A 16,961-nucleotide genomic window follows, 5' to 3' on the forward strand; every position below is an offset into this window, starting at 1 on the left:
TTAAACAGCAGAATTAATTCACAACATAGAGAAGAAATCAGAGGAAGCCGACTGAGGTGAGGCAGAGGACAGCACTCTCACATGGACAATGTCATTGTAACGTTTACCCTCTGAAAATGATATACCTGTCCTAATGGACTGACATAACTGTACAACAGTTACATTGTACAATATGCTCCCTCTAGAGTCACACAAAAGCTGGAAAACAAAATATTGAGACGTCTCGACTTGAAGCTGTCTGCAGAGAGGCGTTACTGGCAGGGTGATGATGGCATTCATAGCACCTAATAATGCTATAGGAAAAGTCTTATTCCCACCTTTCACAGATCAGCATAGTTCAGGTAGAAAATGAAAACATCAAACTCACCTAGAACTGGTTCACAGACCACTACTATAATACAGATGTATAGTGCCTTAAGTTTGCCAAAAGGAGGAGCATGCTTTGACAACTACACAGTCTTGATATTTAGAACATAAATACACAGCAGAAGTTCAACAACTTTCTGTACATAAATTTTATTCCCAATTCAGTGTCCAAAGCTGAAAAATACAGCAACATATAGCAATGCCATGGTAAAAAATAACTTAGCAAAAATAATTACAGACTGATATTCACAACCCAATGGTTATCTTTTTCACAGTTACAACACTAGAAATTGTATACACAAAAATACATGCAATGTCCAAAAGAACACAATTATTATATTTTTTTTTGCTCTGAGTATTGGATAAAAACAGAAACATGTTTCGATCAGACATATACAAGTACCAAAACAATCAAGATGAAGGTAAAGCAATAATAGACTGGAAAGTGACTTGATGTAATCATGTACATATTAATGCTAACATCCACTGCATTTGCATCAAATGCAGATTTGGATAATCAGTTGTAGAGAAAACACTGCTATTAATGAGGGAAATGATCCCACATGTGTGATTTGTGAGCCAACACTTGTGAGAGAAAAGTTGGGTCATGGCTTAATTTTGGATAAAACTCCCATGCTGACTTGGTAGTGGGGTGCTCCTTACTATTTGGGGAACAAAAAATAAAGTTCACATCAGTCATTCAAAGCTCCATCAAAACTGGCTATAAAAAAACATATTTTACTTGGTCACATTTAATTTAACAACTAACTGTATAAAGGTAAGTACATGAAAACTGTGGTGGCACATATTTGGCATAAAACCAATGAGTCCAATACTGAACAGTTCAAGCTAAATGATGGCAAAGTGTTCAGAGGAACACACTGACATTTTCAGATTGTGACTCTGACTCACAATTTACTTGTCGTTAACTGTGTGTGTGTGTGTGTGTGTGTGTGTGTGTGTGTGTGTGTGTGTGTGTGTGTGTGTGTGTGTGTGTGTGTGTGTACATGATGGCTTTCACCCACAGTATATACTGCATTTAGAGTGTTATCACACGTCAACAAGAAAGATGCCTTTAAGCACATGAGCAGTATTAAAGATATCATGACATGATGTTATGTCAGCTGTAGACTGAACAATCCACCACAGTGGTGGCAGAAAGCTACAAAGAGAAGCTGACAGACCTTGTCACCTTCTTCTGTTATGGTCATAGCATTAACAATAGACAGTACAACGCAGTGAGAGCCACCATGTACCATACAAGTTGTAATAAGGTTAAGACTAATTAAGGTTGGGCAATAGGACATTATTTGTTATGAATAATAAATGAGATGGTAGAAATTTGACAACTGTTGAGATTTGGTCGAGACAAGATTCAGCCATGCCATCAACAGCTGTAACACTCACCCCTAAGGAAGTATGTCACAAGCTTTTGTGTTCTTTGCCAGAGTCGGATGATAAAACATTTCATCCCTGTAGTTATTGTCCTGACCACCTGGGCTGGCTGTTTAGCCTACCATACTTGGAGCCCGAGGGCTGGGAGTAGGGGGAAACGCTGGCCTAGCTACATCAGAAGTGATAAAACACATACTAAGTTCACACAGCCGCTGGACACAGTAACGTCATGCAGCTATCTTTGAAATGGAGAATGAAAGCCCTTCTGTGGTAACCAAGTTTCCAGACTGATACCACCACAATCACTTTTCTAAAACTTAAATGGTGGGTCACTGGCCATAAGCTATTTATCTTAGCTGAATGATCATATAGATAAAGTATATTCAAAATAACATACCCTTAATCCAAGGGATCATCATGTGCTCCACTTCCACTAAACCAGAACACCAAAGCTGTATCATGGTATTAAAAGGACTTTTAAAACGTCGGCTTGCAGCACAACACAGAATTTTCACAGAGCTCCTTGAATACCGTCTGACTGTATAGGCCTTTGTTCAAACTGGACACACATAGCTGACTTGAATAGTGAATTTTACATCCAACTCTGGTCAAGATATTAAATGAGCATCGTTCCATTGTTTCTTTCATCTTACCTTTTGAGGGAAGTTGAAACCTTCATGTGAAATAAATAACACATTTCAATACACTGCAACAGCATATTGACATGAAAGCAAAATGTGACTATGAAAATAAAGATGTGCAATGTCAGTCAATGCCGAGCACCTTGTTCGGCTAAACAACTATAATCAAATAGTACAATAAAAACTGTACAGAAACATAGGCTCAGTCATTCACAGGTGATGAGTAGTAGGAGTGGATATTCTATGGTATATCTATAAGCAATGTCTAATATTTGCCAGTGATAAAATAATAATTATTGTCATAAATCATCTTTATTGGCAGTCATTGGTTTCCATTGATTTTGAAAGTCAATTTTGTCAATCGGCAGACTCCTGAAAGTTGTTTGGGATATGTAATCCATTACATGAAGTCTGTGAAAGTCTACATTACATTGGTTAATATCAATTATTGATACTGATCAAATCTTTAAGACCAACACTAAAAAAGGCTAATTTCTTTAGCTGTTTTGTTACATTTTGTCATCCTAAAGACATGATTGGTCTTTAATAACTAATAATTTGTTTATTGAGCTTCATAATTAAATGTGTTTTATTTTGCTAGCAGCTCTGTGAGGCTGCACTTTGGCAAAGCAATGGTTTCAGCTTGATACTAATGTCAGCATGCAATGCTAACATGCTGATGTTAAGCAGGTCTATGTTTACCATGTTACACCATCTCGGTCGAGCGTGTTAGCATGCTAACCTTCTATGTAGCACTTAACACCACAGAGTACAGCTGAGTGTGATGGGAAAGTCAGTGTGCTCAAGTCAGAGTTTGCTAATTGATTTTCCTACTGAAATGAAAAGAATCCACTATATCCAGTAAATTCTGATTTCTGAAACACAGCAGCATCATTTGTATAATGATATGCTGGTGATGATGCAGGCATCATCACCTTTATGGGCCTCTAGAATGTAAGAGACCCTTCATGACTTTCATGACAGAAGAGAACACTGGGGAAAAAATTGGACTAGTTGAAAAATTCAGACTATTAGTCTGTAAAATATTTCAGCTATGTACGATACATGAATGACTTCTGAAAAACAACAAAGAGCATGAAACTTATTTCATTCTTTACAACGTGATCATTTCATTCCTGTTTTTCTATATTTTTTTTCTACTACTATAACTGATTTCAATGACTGACAGTTACTGTGATATACAACAGGGAAACATCTATTAGTAAATGTTAAACTTCATTCAAATTTATAGGATAAAGATAATTCCAGTTCATTGAAACTTTAATTTTATTTTCATAGCTTTGGCCATTGTTTCCATCAGTTATGATAGCACTAATTAGCTAAATCAATAAAGAGATCTGGCAACATCAAGCGATTGGACTAGGGATGTACCAATCTGACCTCTTCAGTTCTGTTACCAATACCTAGAGTACACATCCTATACCAGTGTTTTATAACTAAGCAGTATGCCCCACAGTGTGAAAGAGACTGGGATCACTCTTTTAGGAGTAAGTGTAAGGCAACATCAGGCTTGATTTGAACATCACAATGTACAAAAAACATACATAGATTTAAAGTTTCTGAATTGGTACTTATTATCAAAACAATAAATATGACATTTATTTTTGGCTCTGTTTCATTTGAGGATTATCATTTCTTTATCGCTGTGCCTGATATAGGGCTATCTATCTATAAATCATTAAAGGCTGTAATGACGGTGACCCAGTCATTCAAGTCTCCTTTGGAGATATCACAGAAACTGCATGCTGGGAAATCTTCGATTTGTATGACAGGGTCTCAAAGATTTATATATTAACTAGATATTAGATGGGAAGATAGCCCATCACCAAAAAAGTTTACACTTTACATAGTCATCATGATGACAACACAGATTTTTGAATCGCTTTTCTCAGCTTGATGGAAGTTTTACAAATATAAAATCTCAGTGGATCAAAAATTCATCAAAGAAAGAGTCACTGGCAACCTTGTCAGTAGTTCTTGGTATCCTGTCAACAGGTTTATAGACATCTCTTTTATAATGGCGGCCCATGGGGAAAATGTTTTGGGGTAATTGTTCACTGCAATACCACAAGTGGCCACCGAGCCAGATTGGAAACAAGGCTAAGGGGCGACCTCCAGGCCTGGTTCTCCTGCCATTCTGGGGCACTGTAAGATAGTGGGTTGTGATGGTAAATATTATTGTGTTGTAAATAAAGTTTAAAACAGAATAAATCTGAGTGGTGGCTATGAGATGGCACCAAATCTATTCTGCAATGGCAGAACTTTGTCAGGAATGCAACTGTTAGAATTCCCCTCTTCAAACCCACAAGCTCCAAAATACTTAACCAATACAGCATTAGTTCGTATAGCTGTCTATAGGGAAAAAATCCTTTGGCTTATTATAAACAATAGGTGAGAGCTGCTTACAATGTTCCAGTTCTTACTGGGAAACCCCCAGGCCAGATGGGATAATCCCTCCAGGGATTTCTGTGTCTGCCTCAGTCTCACGCTTGTCGGACACGCAGCAAAAACCTCAACAGGGACGAGTCCAGGAGGCATAGTTATCAGATGCCAGAACCACCTGATGCCTTCTACATATCTCTGCATGAGCATCCTACCCTCACTACTGAACAAGCCCGTGATATTAAAACGTAATTTGCCCTGTTCCCAGATCTCACAATGTTAATTTTAGGATAGGAATGATGGCCAAACCTACGAGAAATAAAGTACAACCCAGGTCATTTTGAGGCAGAATTAGCCTTTAAATTCAACACAACATTTTGCTTTTAAAGCATGATTATTGAAACCGCCCCAGTGCTAATGGGGTCTTCCCTTATTCCAGGGTTGTTCAGTTGGAAATCAAACAATCAAAAGTTTTAGGGTGGCTTCCACCAAAGAGTCTCTCTGATGAGCAGTGTCCTGCATCAGGTGGCCCATCATAGATTATCCATCGTACCGTTTTCCCTTTGATGGCCAACTGTCAAAAAATAAACTCTTTTACAAATAAATACAGTATTTACAAAGACGTGATTGTTGAAAGCTCGGTACTTCATCGTAAATTGCTTTAAATTCACTCCACCAGCTGTTTCAGCATACTGGTGTGTAGACAACAGCTGGCTGTCCTCTGATTTATTGATTGTTATTATCACCTTGTTCAGTATAGTTTCCATGGTGTATTTATTTGTTCCGTACAAAATATTATTGTTGCTATTTGTAAACCTTGTTATGTACATCAGCAAATACCTTTTACATGAGGACTACCAGCTGAGGTAGCGATGGGTGAACAGGTGAACTGATCCATGGCTGCTTCTTCATTTGACCATCAAGTCAACACAGGTTTTTGTAAGACTACAGATGCTCTTATTTGGGAACAAACTCCATCCAGCTGTATGTCACAGCTCTGAGAGTGATGAAGTCTCATTTTCTGTCCTTTTGGCTGCAGTGCTGATTTTAAATGGTATTAACAAGGCCTTCAAATGAGGTCACAACTCCAGACCCTTTATGATAGATCCAACTTCACATGCTGGGATTTGTTTTACGATTGTTTCCTACTCTTCCTCCTTGGTACAATGCAGACAAAACATTCCAATAGTAGTTTCACACAGGGGGGGGTTTAAACAACTCTCCATGTTTAAAACCGTATCACACTGGTCTGCAAATTGAAAACCAACATCAGTCAGCTAACACTGTTGTCCATATTTGTGTACTGACACATCTTTTCACTCAAGCAGAAACCCAACATGGGCCAAAAAAAAAAAAACAACCCTATGTGCTTGCTCACATGTTTTAGCAGCATAACGATGACAGTGAACAAGGAAGCTTAGAAAAAGAAACAAGGGAAAAGCTCACCAAAGTATTCCACTGACTGGATGTTTCCAGAGTTCACATAATACTTAGTCTTGATGAAGAAGACAGCTGGTATGTTGGCATATATTGTCACACGTCCGGTATCATAGAGCTTCTTCTTCAGTGACAAATCCTTCTTGACTCTCCTGTTTCAGTAAATTCCTTTAAATTCCACCATCTTCCTTCATTGAGTCTGTACTTCCAAACAAATGGTTTTGGCACGATTATGTCCTTCTGGGCAAAATTTGCTCTCATTCAAATGACATGAGGTTTGCTGGTATCTGTTGAGAGAACAGACCAAAAATTACAACATTATAATAATATATTAAAACAGGAGCTAGCTCTGACAAAAGGGGGCAACAAAGAACCATTTTGGCCAATTGGGGGCTGTGCAACAGATTATATGTTGAAAAAAGATATAACATTATTTGAATATTTTTTTGAGGCATAGACACCTTTTTTGACAGTGGATAGATCAGAAAGGGGAGAGAGATGGGGGAGTGACATGCAGTACAGATCCTCCGGCCGATTCGAACCGGGGTCCACTGTGTTCATGGCACGCGCTCTAACCACCAATTCTCTATTGGACTTAACTAGCTATTTTTGGTCTCCACCATGTCCTCCACTTTAAGGGCTGAGAATTCAAAACTACATTCACCAGCTAGTTGCCGACTGTGTCTTTTGTTTGTTGCTGTGCAGGCAGTGTAGACTGGGTTATCACTGAAAACAGCTGCCTCCTTCAGCTGGGAATGAGAGTGATGAGAGCATTGACAGATAAATAGATGGAGAAACATCTATTCATTATCTTTTCTGTCTCCCTGTTTCTGCTGATGATTCAAGTACTCATGGTAAGAACTTTGCAGACCATACACTGCACAACTCCATTTGTCTTCTTTTTAACCATCAGTTTTTTGTCTGTTGTCATCATGAGAGACGAAAGCGGGTGCTTTGGATAAAGAGCAACGGACTTGACCGGCTGGACCACACCAGGAAGGAGGCGAGTGAGAGTAAGAGCAGTGCTAATCACCTGGGTTTGTAGGCTGCTCCTGGCTAATGTCTGGTCACAGGATAAGCAAATGGGACAAAATGGGACTCAGGCTGGCAAAACAGCGTGAGACTGTTGTGCCCACAGAGACCTGTCTGCACCACATATCAGCAAACTGTTACACTCAACAGGCGGACCATTTTTAGAACGGACAGAGTGCAGGACTACAGCTGGGAGAGGAGAGGTGGACTTGATGCTTGGTGCTCACACGGTCACAGTTGATGGACAGTGTTTACCTGATGTCCAACTTCTGATTCAAAAATGCAGACCACATTTTCATCTGCATCTTGTACCTGTGTTGTATAATGATGAATATGTTACTTTGTACCTTGTTTTTGTCTCTGTTTCTGCTGCTGATTCCAATATTTATGGTGACAACGTTGCTTACCATATATTGCATCCTCTTACTTATTTTTCATTTGCACTAAACTGTCCCCTCTTTGTTGTACTCTTGTTGTTATGTGCAGTGTCCTTGAATGCTTTGAAAGTCGCCTTCAAATAATATGCATTATTATTATTATTATTATTTCTTCCTTCTTCTTCTTCTTATTATTATTATCATCATTATCATCATCATCATCATCATTATTATTACTGCAGACCTCCATTTGTCTTAATGTGGCTCTTCAGGAAAAGAGTTGTTTCATCAGATCAGACCTAACTCATGGTCCAAACAGATGGGCGTGTGTGCTGAACATACCTGAGGTCGACTGCTTCTACAAGCCTCCTCCAGGTTTTTGTGCCAGATGATCGCAGAAAACCTAGATCCTGTCTGGAACTTGTAAACATTGCCTGTGAAGTGACACAGCATTTGTTTTGCAATTGCATGTTCATGTGATTTTAAATGACGGAAAAAGAAAACAGCAGGTGCTCTGCAGGCAGTGCGAAGCTGACCTTTATCTGGGTCATTGAGCTGGAAGATGTTGGGTCTGGCAGGGTCATCTGGCAGCACCACCATCCACCCAGTGACACATACCTTCTTACAGGGACTGGACTTATACTTTGGCAAAAAGGAATACAGTGAATGAGATTAACAGCATGTATGTGAAAATACATGTTTGAGCTGTAATAATAACAAGAAAACAAAGGTGTAAAATGTGTTTCTCCACTTGTGTTTGGACATCACTTGCAATCGATTACCGGGACAGAAACTTCACCTACAGGCACCCTTACAGTACAATAATGTACATTTCTGTATTATGGGGCAATGGTATTATATTGGAGCCTGGGGACATAGAGGTCATAGCTACGCCACAACTGGTGTGCATTTCTTTAAAAATGTAACTGTGCTGTGCATGAGAGTGCTTCCATTGAGCGTAGTGATGTTTTTGGTGATAGTGAACTTAACATATCCATCTGCAACAGGTGAATGTGGGTGTTGTTAACTTTTGCGACAGTTGATGATGCTCCCGCCAAAGTAACTGACAGCTTTAAATAGAACAGAGTAATGTTTCATAGCAGGTGATCAAAGCATAGAAGCTCAAGAAGCACACTGTAGGATGTTCAGACTGACAACAGCACTGTGCTAAAAAACAAAGGAAGACCAATTTTGAGTAAAAGATCCATGCGGATTTATCAGATACTGAAATTGCACATCTGTATATAATACTGACACTTGCAGAGAGATTGCATGTATGACCGGTCCTACACAATCTTTCTGTTTTGTTAAGCATCAAACTTACATGTTTCCTCTCAGAGGCCCTCAGTGCTTTTGCCCCATAGAAAGTCAGTGTTGATCCAGACAGAGTGATCCAAAATCTGGTCCATGATGACAACTGTAACACAGCAAGCACTGTAAATGGATATCCTGAAAACACCTCACTCACTGTCATCAGGTGATGTATTTGCTGACATGGTCAACCACAACTGAGGAAAAAACACAGTGAGATCAGAGACCACCTTACCCTGGGCTTCCTTCCCTCCTTCAGCAGCGTTTTTCTCCGCAAAGGTCCTTCAATAGTCACACTGCTGGCCTCGCTGCATCCGTAGCAGGAGTTGGCAGCAGAGGAGCTAAACATGTTGGAAAGTTGAGAAAGTATACAAAAAAGTGCCCAGCACAAAACATTATAGCAACTGAAACTTCCCCCGCTGCTCCCCAGTGCTAAGTTCAGTGTGTGCAGTTCAGCGTTTGACACCATGAGAAAACTAGTCACTGGGAAACACAGTGTATTTTGGGGTACTGTGAGTGGTATATTTTTCAATTTGAGTGAATAATGGGCCACACAGATTAAACTATGTTGTCCTGTACAGCTAAAATAAAGTTTGACAGGAGAACATGTATTTAGTAAGTCCAACTACGAGCAATCGATTGAACAATAGGGAGGCAGACTCATTTCTCCACTGTCACCAGCCTCAACAATCCAGAATTCACTGCAGTCAAAGGTGCAGGGGTGACTCTGGAGAGTGTATTTAATATGTATGTGATCTGAGCAAAGTGGGGTGCACACATTATATAGTATGTCCAGACAACAGTGTACAACAATAGACAGCTAAAGTCACGGCTATTCCAGATTCCCTCATGGTACCTTATTTCAGAAAAAACTTTGTCTCATTGAACGCTCAGCAATACTTGTAACTTAAACAGCATAGAGCTGCTCCTGTGTATCAGCAGCTCACAGAACTGACCAACTCTGCTTCCACTTAACTGCAGTTGTCAATATGAGCAGAGTTGTGGTGACTTTCATCTTTTTTAGTCCCTTTTCTGTGCTTTGTTGGCAGCCATGTGGGCTTTGTTGGCTTTAACACAGAACTGCATGATATTTTACATTAATGACAGCAAATTACAACTATCTTGACTTGTAAAATGATGTTTTAAATTGACAAATATCATATGTTATGATCATATGATTCAAGGCGCAATTCAGCAGGATCAATATGATACTCCCTCCATTTACTACCATACAAGCTACATAGATTTTTCTGAAATAAGGCCCCATAGGGAAAACTGGAAGGGGGGTGACTTTGGCTCTCTACGACTGTGATTCAGTCTTATGTATTTAGCATGCAATCGACAAACAGTGACATTATTGTTCCAAAAGCTTATTTTTACAGTTGATTGTGATAGTGAGACACAAGACGAACAGAAGCCCACCACTTCTACAGTGGCTACAGTTTGTAGCAGTGAAGTAAAGTAGACCAAAGTCATGATCTGATCTGATCGAAGTGACTTGTTGGTAACCCTCCCAACTGGGGTTACCTGTCATTTACAAAAAAATGAAGACATTTTGATGATCTTAGAGCCTTTAGCTGCGTTTACATTATAGCAGATACATTTAATGTTACAATGATAACTTCTATTCAAGGAACAAGGTACCATACAGATAGCATTGGATATCACACCCCTGTATGGCCTGTCTAAAGACACCTCTATAATGCAGATGACCTGTGGTGATGTATGTGAGCTCCCATCTGCACATATATCTCCTTCTGTCCTCTTATAAAACAAATACAAACACCACCCAGGCCTGTAGGTTTCTGAGACTGCTGCCCTCATACCTGCAGCTAACAACTCTCTACGTTTTATTTTGTTTTTTGTTTTTTTTACCGCTGTTTGAATCAACATCTCATTTCCAGGATCGGTGTCCCTGTTGTCCTAGATAATAAGCAGAAGAGGCTGTCAACAGTTTTCATTAAAATTATCTGCATTTTTGGTCATTTGGTAGCCATTTCTTTTCTAAAAGCATCTGAAATGGCACCTAATTTCCATCAACATGCAGTGAGGGGATGAGGTGAGATAAAACACATTAAAGTGACCCCCGATTTCCCCAGAAAGATGAGTTCATCCTCATTCAAAGCGACACGTTCTCCCACTTCACTGTACCTGTAAACATAGCTGCGGCTCCGGGGGGAGTTGCGAAGCGGGACCCTCCAGTTGGGCCCCAGTGTGGCATACATGCGGCCCCTGTTTGTCACACATGGTCATAGTCAGTCTGAGGGGCTCACTGGATTGGCCTTTTGGTTAACAGAACTGTTAAGTGTGCCTAATCTGAGCAAACTGTACCACCAAAGCCGCTTCAAACCATTTACTGAGAGATCAAACATGATCATATTGATCGACCGCAGCCGGCTTTTAATCTGCCAATCAGTGACATTAATAACAAATTTTATTCTACATTCTTGCTTTGACAAACATAGATATATAATATGATTAATTTGACGTAGGATGCTGGCAACATTCAAATACATCAATATTATATGCATAATGAATATGCTGGAGGCACAGATACAAACTGGTAGCACAGAGTCTAGATAAAGTTTAAAAAATAAGTGTGTTGATGTTCTCGTTGATATTTTTCTTATTGTCAACAAATCTCATGTACAGATCCAAACCGATCTGTATCTGATTTATCTTCCTCCTCCAAGCTATAGATCTCTGTTGTTGTCAAAAACTATTAAAAACACATCAGTGAGCCACACTGTTACACTGGCTGACATGTTCCTTCATTACTATGAACACATTGTAGTTTATTTTGACTAATTCTCATGTACAGCGTCCTGCCCAAACACTAATGAGAGCTCCAAATTTCCACTTCACTGTTTCCTGCTGTTTGAGTAATATTAGACAAAAACTATAGTGAGTTTTTTAAAAATGAATGTGTATATTTGTTAGGTCTTTCTAAAGTTGTATATTCTCAGTAGGACCAATGGGCTTAAGTCTGACAGCCACATACAGGCATACAGTGATTAGTCACAATGTATTGAATGATGGACACATTGCTGGTTTAGTTTATTCTTGGGATATGTTGACTGTAAGAAAAACATGAACTATTATCAGCCTCATTTTAACAGAACCTTACTGTATGCTAATGATCACTTTGAAGTGGATTTTAAAACAAAAGTTTTGACCTCAGTCTGTTATCTTAATAGTTATAAAAAAGTATACCTTAATGCTGTATGTATCCTTTATCATTTCAAAGTGATTAAAACCTTTAGGGTTTAATGAATATACAGTGAGGTTCAAAAGTCTGAGACCATTACTTGTTTTGTTGCATTTGTTTCAAATGCAAGACATTTTTTGATTAAAAATGATAATATCAGTGTAACAATTCGAGTGAAAGGTAGAATCTTTGAATGAATGAGTGAATTTCAGAATATCTAAGACCAAGAAGAAGCACCACTCCATTGTTCAGAGACATGACATGAGACATCAGATACTCCACCCTCTGGTTTGATCTTTGTGCAGCAGCATAATGAGCCCAAACACACCTCAAAGCTTCCACACAACTACTGAAGACCAAAGAAGACCAAGGAGTCCTGATCTGTCTTCCTCAGTCACCTGAGCCCAAACACACCCACCTTCTATGAGGTGAGACTGAGAAAGCCAAACATCCTCTGTGACGTCACAAGAAGCAGTCTGTGACATCACAAGAAGCAGTCTGTGACATCACAAGAAGCAGTCTGTGACATCACAAGAAGCTCTGTGAAACACTGTCATATCATGCTGGGATAACATGAGTCAGCAGGTTTTACACTAACTTGTGGAGTCCATGCAGCTGTCATAAAGGCAAAAGGGGGTCAAACCAAATACTAAGATATTCATGGACAAATACTGAACTTTTCACTCAAACTGTTAAACTGATTATATGATTTGTATTAAATGAAAAAAAAAAAGACATTGCATTCAAACAGACGTATTTTGACCAGCGGTCTCAGACTCCAACGCCCATCTGCATGTTAGGCAGGTAGGTAGGTTATACATCATGTTACGATTGGCTTTTACCTTTCCATTCCAGGTGACAGCTCCTCCCCAAAAGAGCTTTCACTGCTGCCTGTTGGGAAAAAAAAGCAATAATAGACAGGTTTATTCTTTAGTCTCAAGTTTATGAGAAAAAGAAAAGCATCAGCAGAAACTGGTTAATGGAGACACAGTTACTGTTTTTGTCATGAATAGAATATAAGTGAGTGTTATGTAATTTTATGACACAATACAGGAAGTACAAACCTAATGACAGACCATTGGACACTGATGTACTGTGTGGATCATTTCTGACTGGACTCTGAGACTCCAAGAAGCTATCATCCAGCAGGTGTCGTGCTTTCTCTATGGGAAACGTGGCACTCCTGCTCTCTGACATACCATACTGACACATCATACTGTGGACAAAGGTCAACCATTAGACAACAAGTAAAACACACAGATGGTGGCTGTAAAATGTGACAATGAATTAAAACCTAATGGGAAAGTTTTTCATTAAAGCTCAGACTCATCTTTTCCTTTTCTTTTCCGATCAGTTTTCGTATAATACTACCCGATGACACAATGTCTGAGATCTGAGATCACACAGCTTCAACACAGCATGTGTCAAAAATGATTATGATCATTATTCCTCTGCTGGGTTTTGTTGCTCTGTGTTGCTTGCATGGCTACATTTACTTAAAGAGGTCATGTTTTTCGATTTTTGGGGTTTTTGCCTTGAATTTATTGTTATGTAGCATTTTTGTGCAACACACTGCATAGACATCGCACTGTCAAAGCTGTTATTTCTTCACTTTCTGTTGATAATCCTAGTCCATTTTTTAAAAAAAAGATGTTTTCATCCACAGTTCTTACACGTTGCACCTTTAATGTCTATCACCATTATAGAAATATCTTTAATTAATCTATATAGAACATGTTTGATCACTAAAACATGATGCATTCTTATTGATTAAACTGTAATAACATATCAGTTATAAATCAAATCATTCATTATTCTGATAATAAGTAATATTTTGATCGGCGTGACATGAGTACATGAGTATATTTGCACTGTGTTATTGGCACTTATAGGTACTTATCTAAGGAAAGCATCTGAATACTTTTCTGATATCACTGACCCTGATATTATATTTGTTGGACCGGTCAACCACCTATGTACTGCAGCTGGTTGTTGCGTAAGCCTCCAGCTGTACTCTCATGGTGCCTAGTCCAGTGCAAGCTGCTATCCTTTTAACATGAAATGTTGAGCATGAAACATGCAAACTTTAGCTTTCACCCCACACATTATATTGCTATAGTGTGGCTCTATCTCACCTGAGTCGTGGCGTGCATACTTCAAAATATAGAGATGATCGGAAGGTATAGACAACACAGTATTATATAGCCTCAAATATTTTCTCTAAAGCTACACTGTCAGTATAGAATAGAACAGAAATACTTTTTCCCAGACTGGGAAATTATTTAATCAACCGATACTAAGGCTGGAATGTATAAATGAAATACCAAAAGAGAAATTATAGTGCAGTGGTAGTTGATGAAGATGAAACAGGTTTACCGTGGTTGTTGTAGTTGCCCATGGCCACATCTTATTTAACACTTTTAAACTTAAGAGTCTGCAGGTTGGATTTAATTCACACAAGAAAATATATCTATCTTAGGGAAAGGTCTGTGCTGCTCACTTGTTTCCCAGACTATGGCTCTTCCTGTGGTGAGAGGGAGGAGGGGTGGGTATATGAACCCCAACAGAGGCGTCAGGGCAAGTGGGCCGGCGGTTATACCTCATAGAGGCAGAGACCTCAGAGAAACCTGGAACACAGAAAACAGGTCATCATTGTCCACTGCTACAAGACTGCAATCCTATCCTGAGCTTGTGTGTGTAATTACATCAAAGATGACTTATTGTTGATAATGCGGTTGATTAAAAGTATCTCAATCACTGGCATATTTTTCTTAAAATCCTGTTCTTGTTCCCTGCAATTTTGTTGTTCCAGAAGAGCAGCTGATGAAAAATGTTGCAAGTGCCATCCTTGTTGACATTGATGTAAAAAGTCATTACCATGCAGTCAAAGCACTGAGTTTGAGGAGAAGCAACTGCAGAGGCAAGTCACACTTCACACTTTATTTGTCATGGTTTTCATCTCTCAGGCTTGCTGTGCTAGCACTGTACTGGTAAAGAAAGAATGCTGAGACTGTATGCTGTCTTGTTTTTAAAAGAAAACCCGACAACACATCATCACAATTAGTCATTTTTGCCACTAGGGGTTCCTCTATCAAAGCAAGACAATGGATGTTTGCTGAGTGGGGATGGCTGAGCAGAGTGTGGGGGACAGAGCTGCTGCTCAGAGCCAGTCAGCTCTGGGGGAGAGGCAGCTGTGCCCTTTCTTTAGTATACAACATTATATATCCAAAAATAAACCAAAAATGATTTCAAGGAGGCTGGATGCATTGACAATACAAACAATTTTTGTTGGACCACCAGACTGTTATTTTACAGTCCACGTCACGGGGATAGCACTTCTTTAAAACGTTTTACAGCAAATCCTCAAGATGGAGCCACTGAATTACAAATCAAGTCTCTACATAAAAATCACTGTTTACATCAGGGACTACCCTCAACTCCTGTAATGACTCTGTCTACATATTCTCTGTGAACATGTGGAATAGGCCTGCCCTTTATAATCCTATCATCAGAGAAGCCACAGCTCTGCTTTCTGGCAGGCCTGTGTTGGGTTGGTGAAGTGATGCAGTGTTATCATGTGCATTATGTGCCAGTGGAACCTCTGAGTCACTCTCTATTCCCTCTCAGTGAAAACCCACTGGGGCCATTCAGTCCTGTAGATGTGACCAGTTTGGACCAAGCGGGACAGTCTGTGCACAGAAAGCCCAGCTTGGAGTACTTCAGACTTGTATAAAGTTAATTTGTGGTATTAAGTACAATTAGCCTTAAGAGCCTCGTGAAAAGTAGGAACTGCTGCTTTAGAAAAAGTTCAAACACTGCAGACGACAAACAGACGTGAAGGAAAAAGATATGCTCCGATTGATTTTCTATATTTCTTAAAATTAGAATCTTTTCTCAAAACAATGGGAAAATGTTTCCTCATCTGCAATTTTGTAATCACGAAAAATAATGTGGTAAGGTTAGATAAACCAAATTCAGTTAATGTAGCAGGATAATTTGATCCCTCTGGGATAAAGGCTGACTTAATGTTCCTCCACTACCTTGTAAAGTAACACACTCGTTTGAGTGGCTGCAGGGAATTTTACCAATGATGCCAAGAGGTAAAAAAAAAAAAAAAAATTCTGAGGTGATAGTGTAGTGCAGAAATGGTCAAAGTTGAACAAACAAAAAAAGTTTAAAATTACTTCAAGCTAAATACCCATATTCACTACCCAGGTTTGTGGGTTTGCCAGCAGAAATACACAAAAACTAGCGAACAGACTTCCATGAAACCCAGATGGAGGATGGGTGTCAGCCCAGAACAGACTCCACTGACTTTTGGTGTGGATCTGGAGAAAGGGACAGATTAAGGAATTTTCCCCAACTTTCCCTCATTAAACCGAAGGCAGACTGTTATTTCTTTCTTCATATTCACGCATTTCTTAAAAAGGATCAGGTAGGGAGAGACTTGTCACTGGTACTTGTGCTGTTTAATGCAGCCAGTAAATGCAGTCAGAAAATATAATCTCCATACATATGATCCAGGCTCCCAGATATCAGTGAATTAGTGTACAGTAATCAGTGAAACACTGCAAAGTGTTTCTGACATGAAATCTGAGCTCTGTGCCACTCTCACTGCTTTAAGTGGAAGACTGATTGACAGGTGGATGGTATGACATTATTGGCCTTGTTCAAGCTTACATAAGCACAGGAGACATTTTGTTTTACCAGAGGAAAACTTGAGTGGATTCTGACATTGAAAAACAAAAAATAGACTTTCTGTCAATAGTCCAGAAGACGTGCCAAAAAAAC

General features: G+C 39.3%; 1 protein-coding gene across 2 annotated transcripts in view; it reads right to left on the reverse strand.

Annotated features, from left to right (window-relative positions):
• Nucleotides 1-497: 497 nt before the first annotated feature.
• The window catches only part of LOC119029950 (ras-specific guanine nucleotide-releasing factor RalGPS1-like), a 91,530-nt gene continuing 75,066 nt past the window's right edge, over nucleotides 498-16,961 (reverse strand). Inside the window, exons 12-21 of one of the 2 annotated variants that reach the window (XR_005078139.1) lie at nucleotides 14,671-14,797; nucleotides 13,235-13,386; nucleotides 13,013-13,061; nucleotides 11,114-11,194; nucleotides 9,198-9,303; nucleotides 8,976-9,068; nucleotides 8,188-8,293; nucleotides 7,994-8,085; nucleotides 6,252-6,529; nucleotides 498-6,054 (exon numbers count right to left, since the gene is read on the reverse strand). Coding sequence is in view for 1 of the 2 variants with exons in the window: in XM_037117198.1 (XP_036973093.1) it covers nucleotides 6,500-6,529; nucleotides 7,994-8,085; nucleotides 8,188-8,293; nucleotides 8,976-9,068; nucleotides 9,198-9,303; nucleotides 11,114-11,194; nucleotides 13,013-13,061; nucleotides 13,235-13,386; nucleotides 14,671-14,797 (836 nt within the window). In the remaining variant the exon portion in view is untranslated. Of the gene's footprint in view, nucleotides 6,530-7,993; nucleotides 8,086-8,187; nucleotides 8,294-8,975; nucleotides 9,069-9,197; nucleotides 9,304-11,113; nucleotides 11,195-13,012; nucleotides 13,062-13,234; nucleotides 13,387-14,670; nucleotides 14,798-16,961 lie in introns of both variants that reach the window. The other variant, XM_037117198.1, reaches the window with a different exon arrangement.

This window comes from Acanthopagrus latus, chromosome 12, assembly GCF_904848185.1.
Source record: "Acanthopagrus latus isolate v.2019 chromosome 12, fAcaLat1.1, whole genome shotgun sequence".
In the NCBI taxonomy this organism is placed as follows: domain Eukaryota; kingdom Metazoa; phylum Chordata; class Actinopteri; order Spariformes; family Sparidae; genus Acanthopagrus; species Acanthopagrus latus.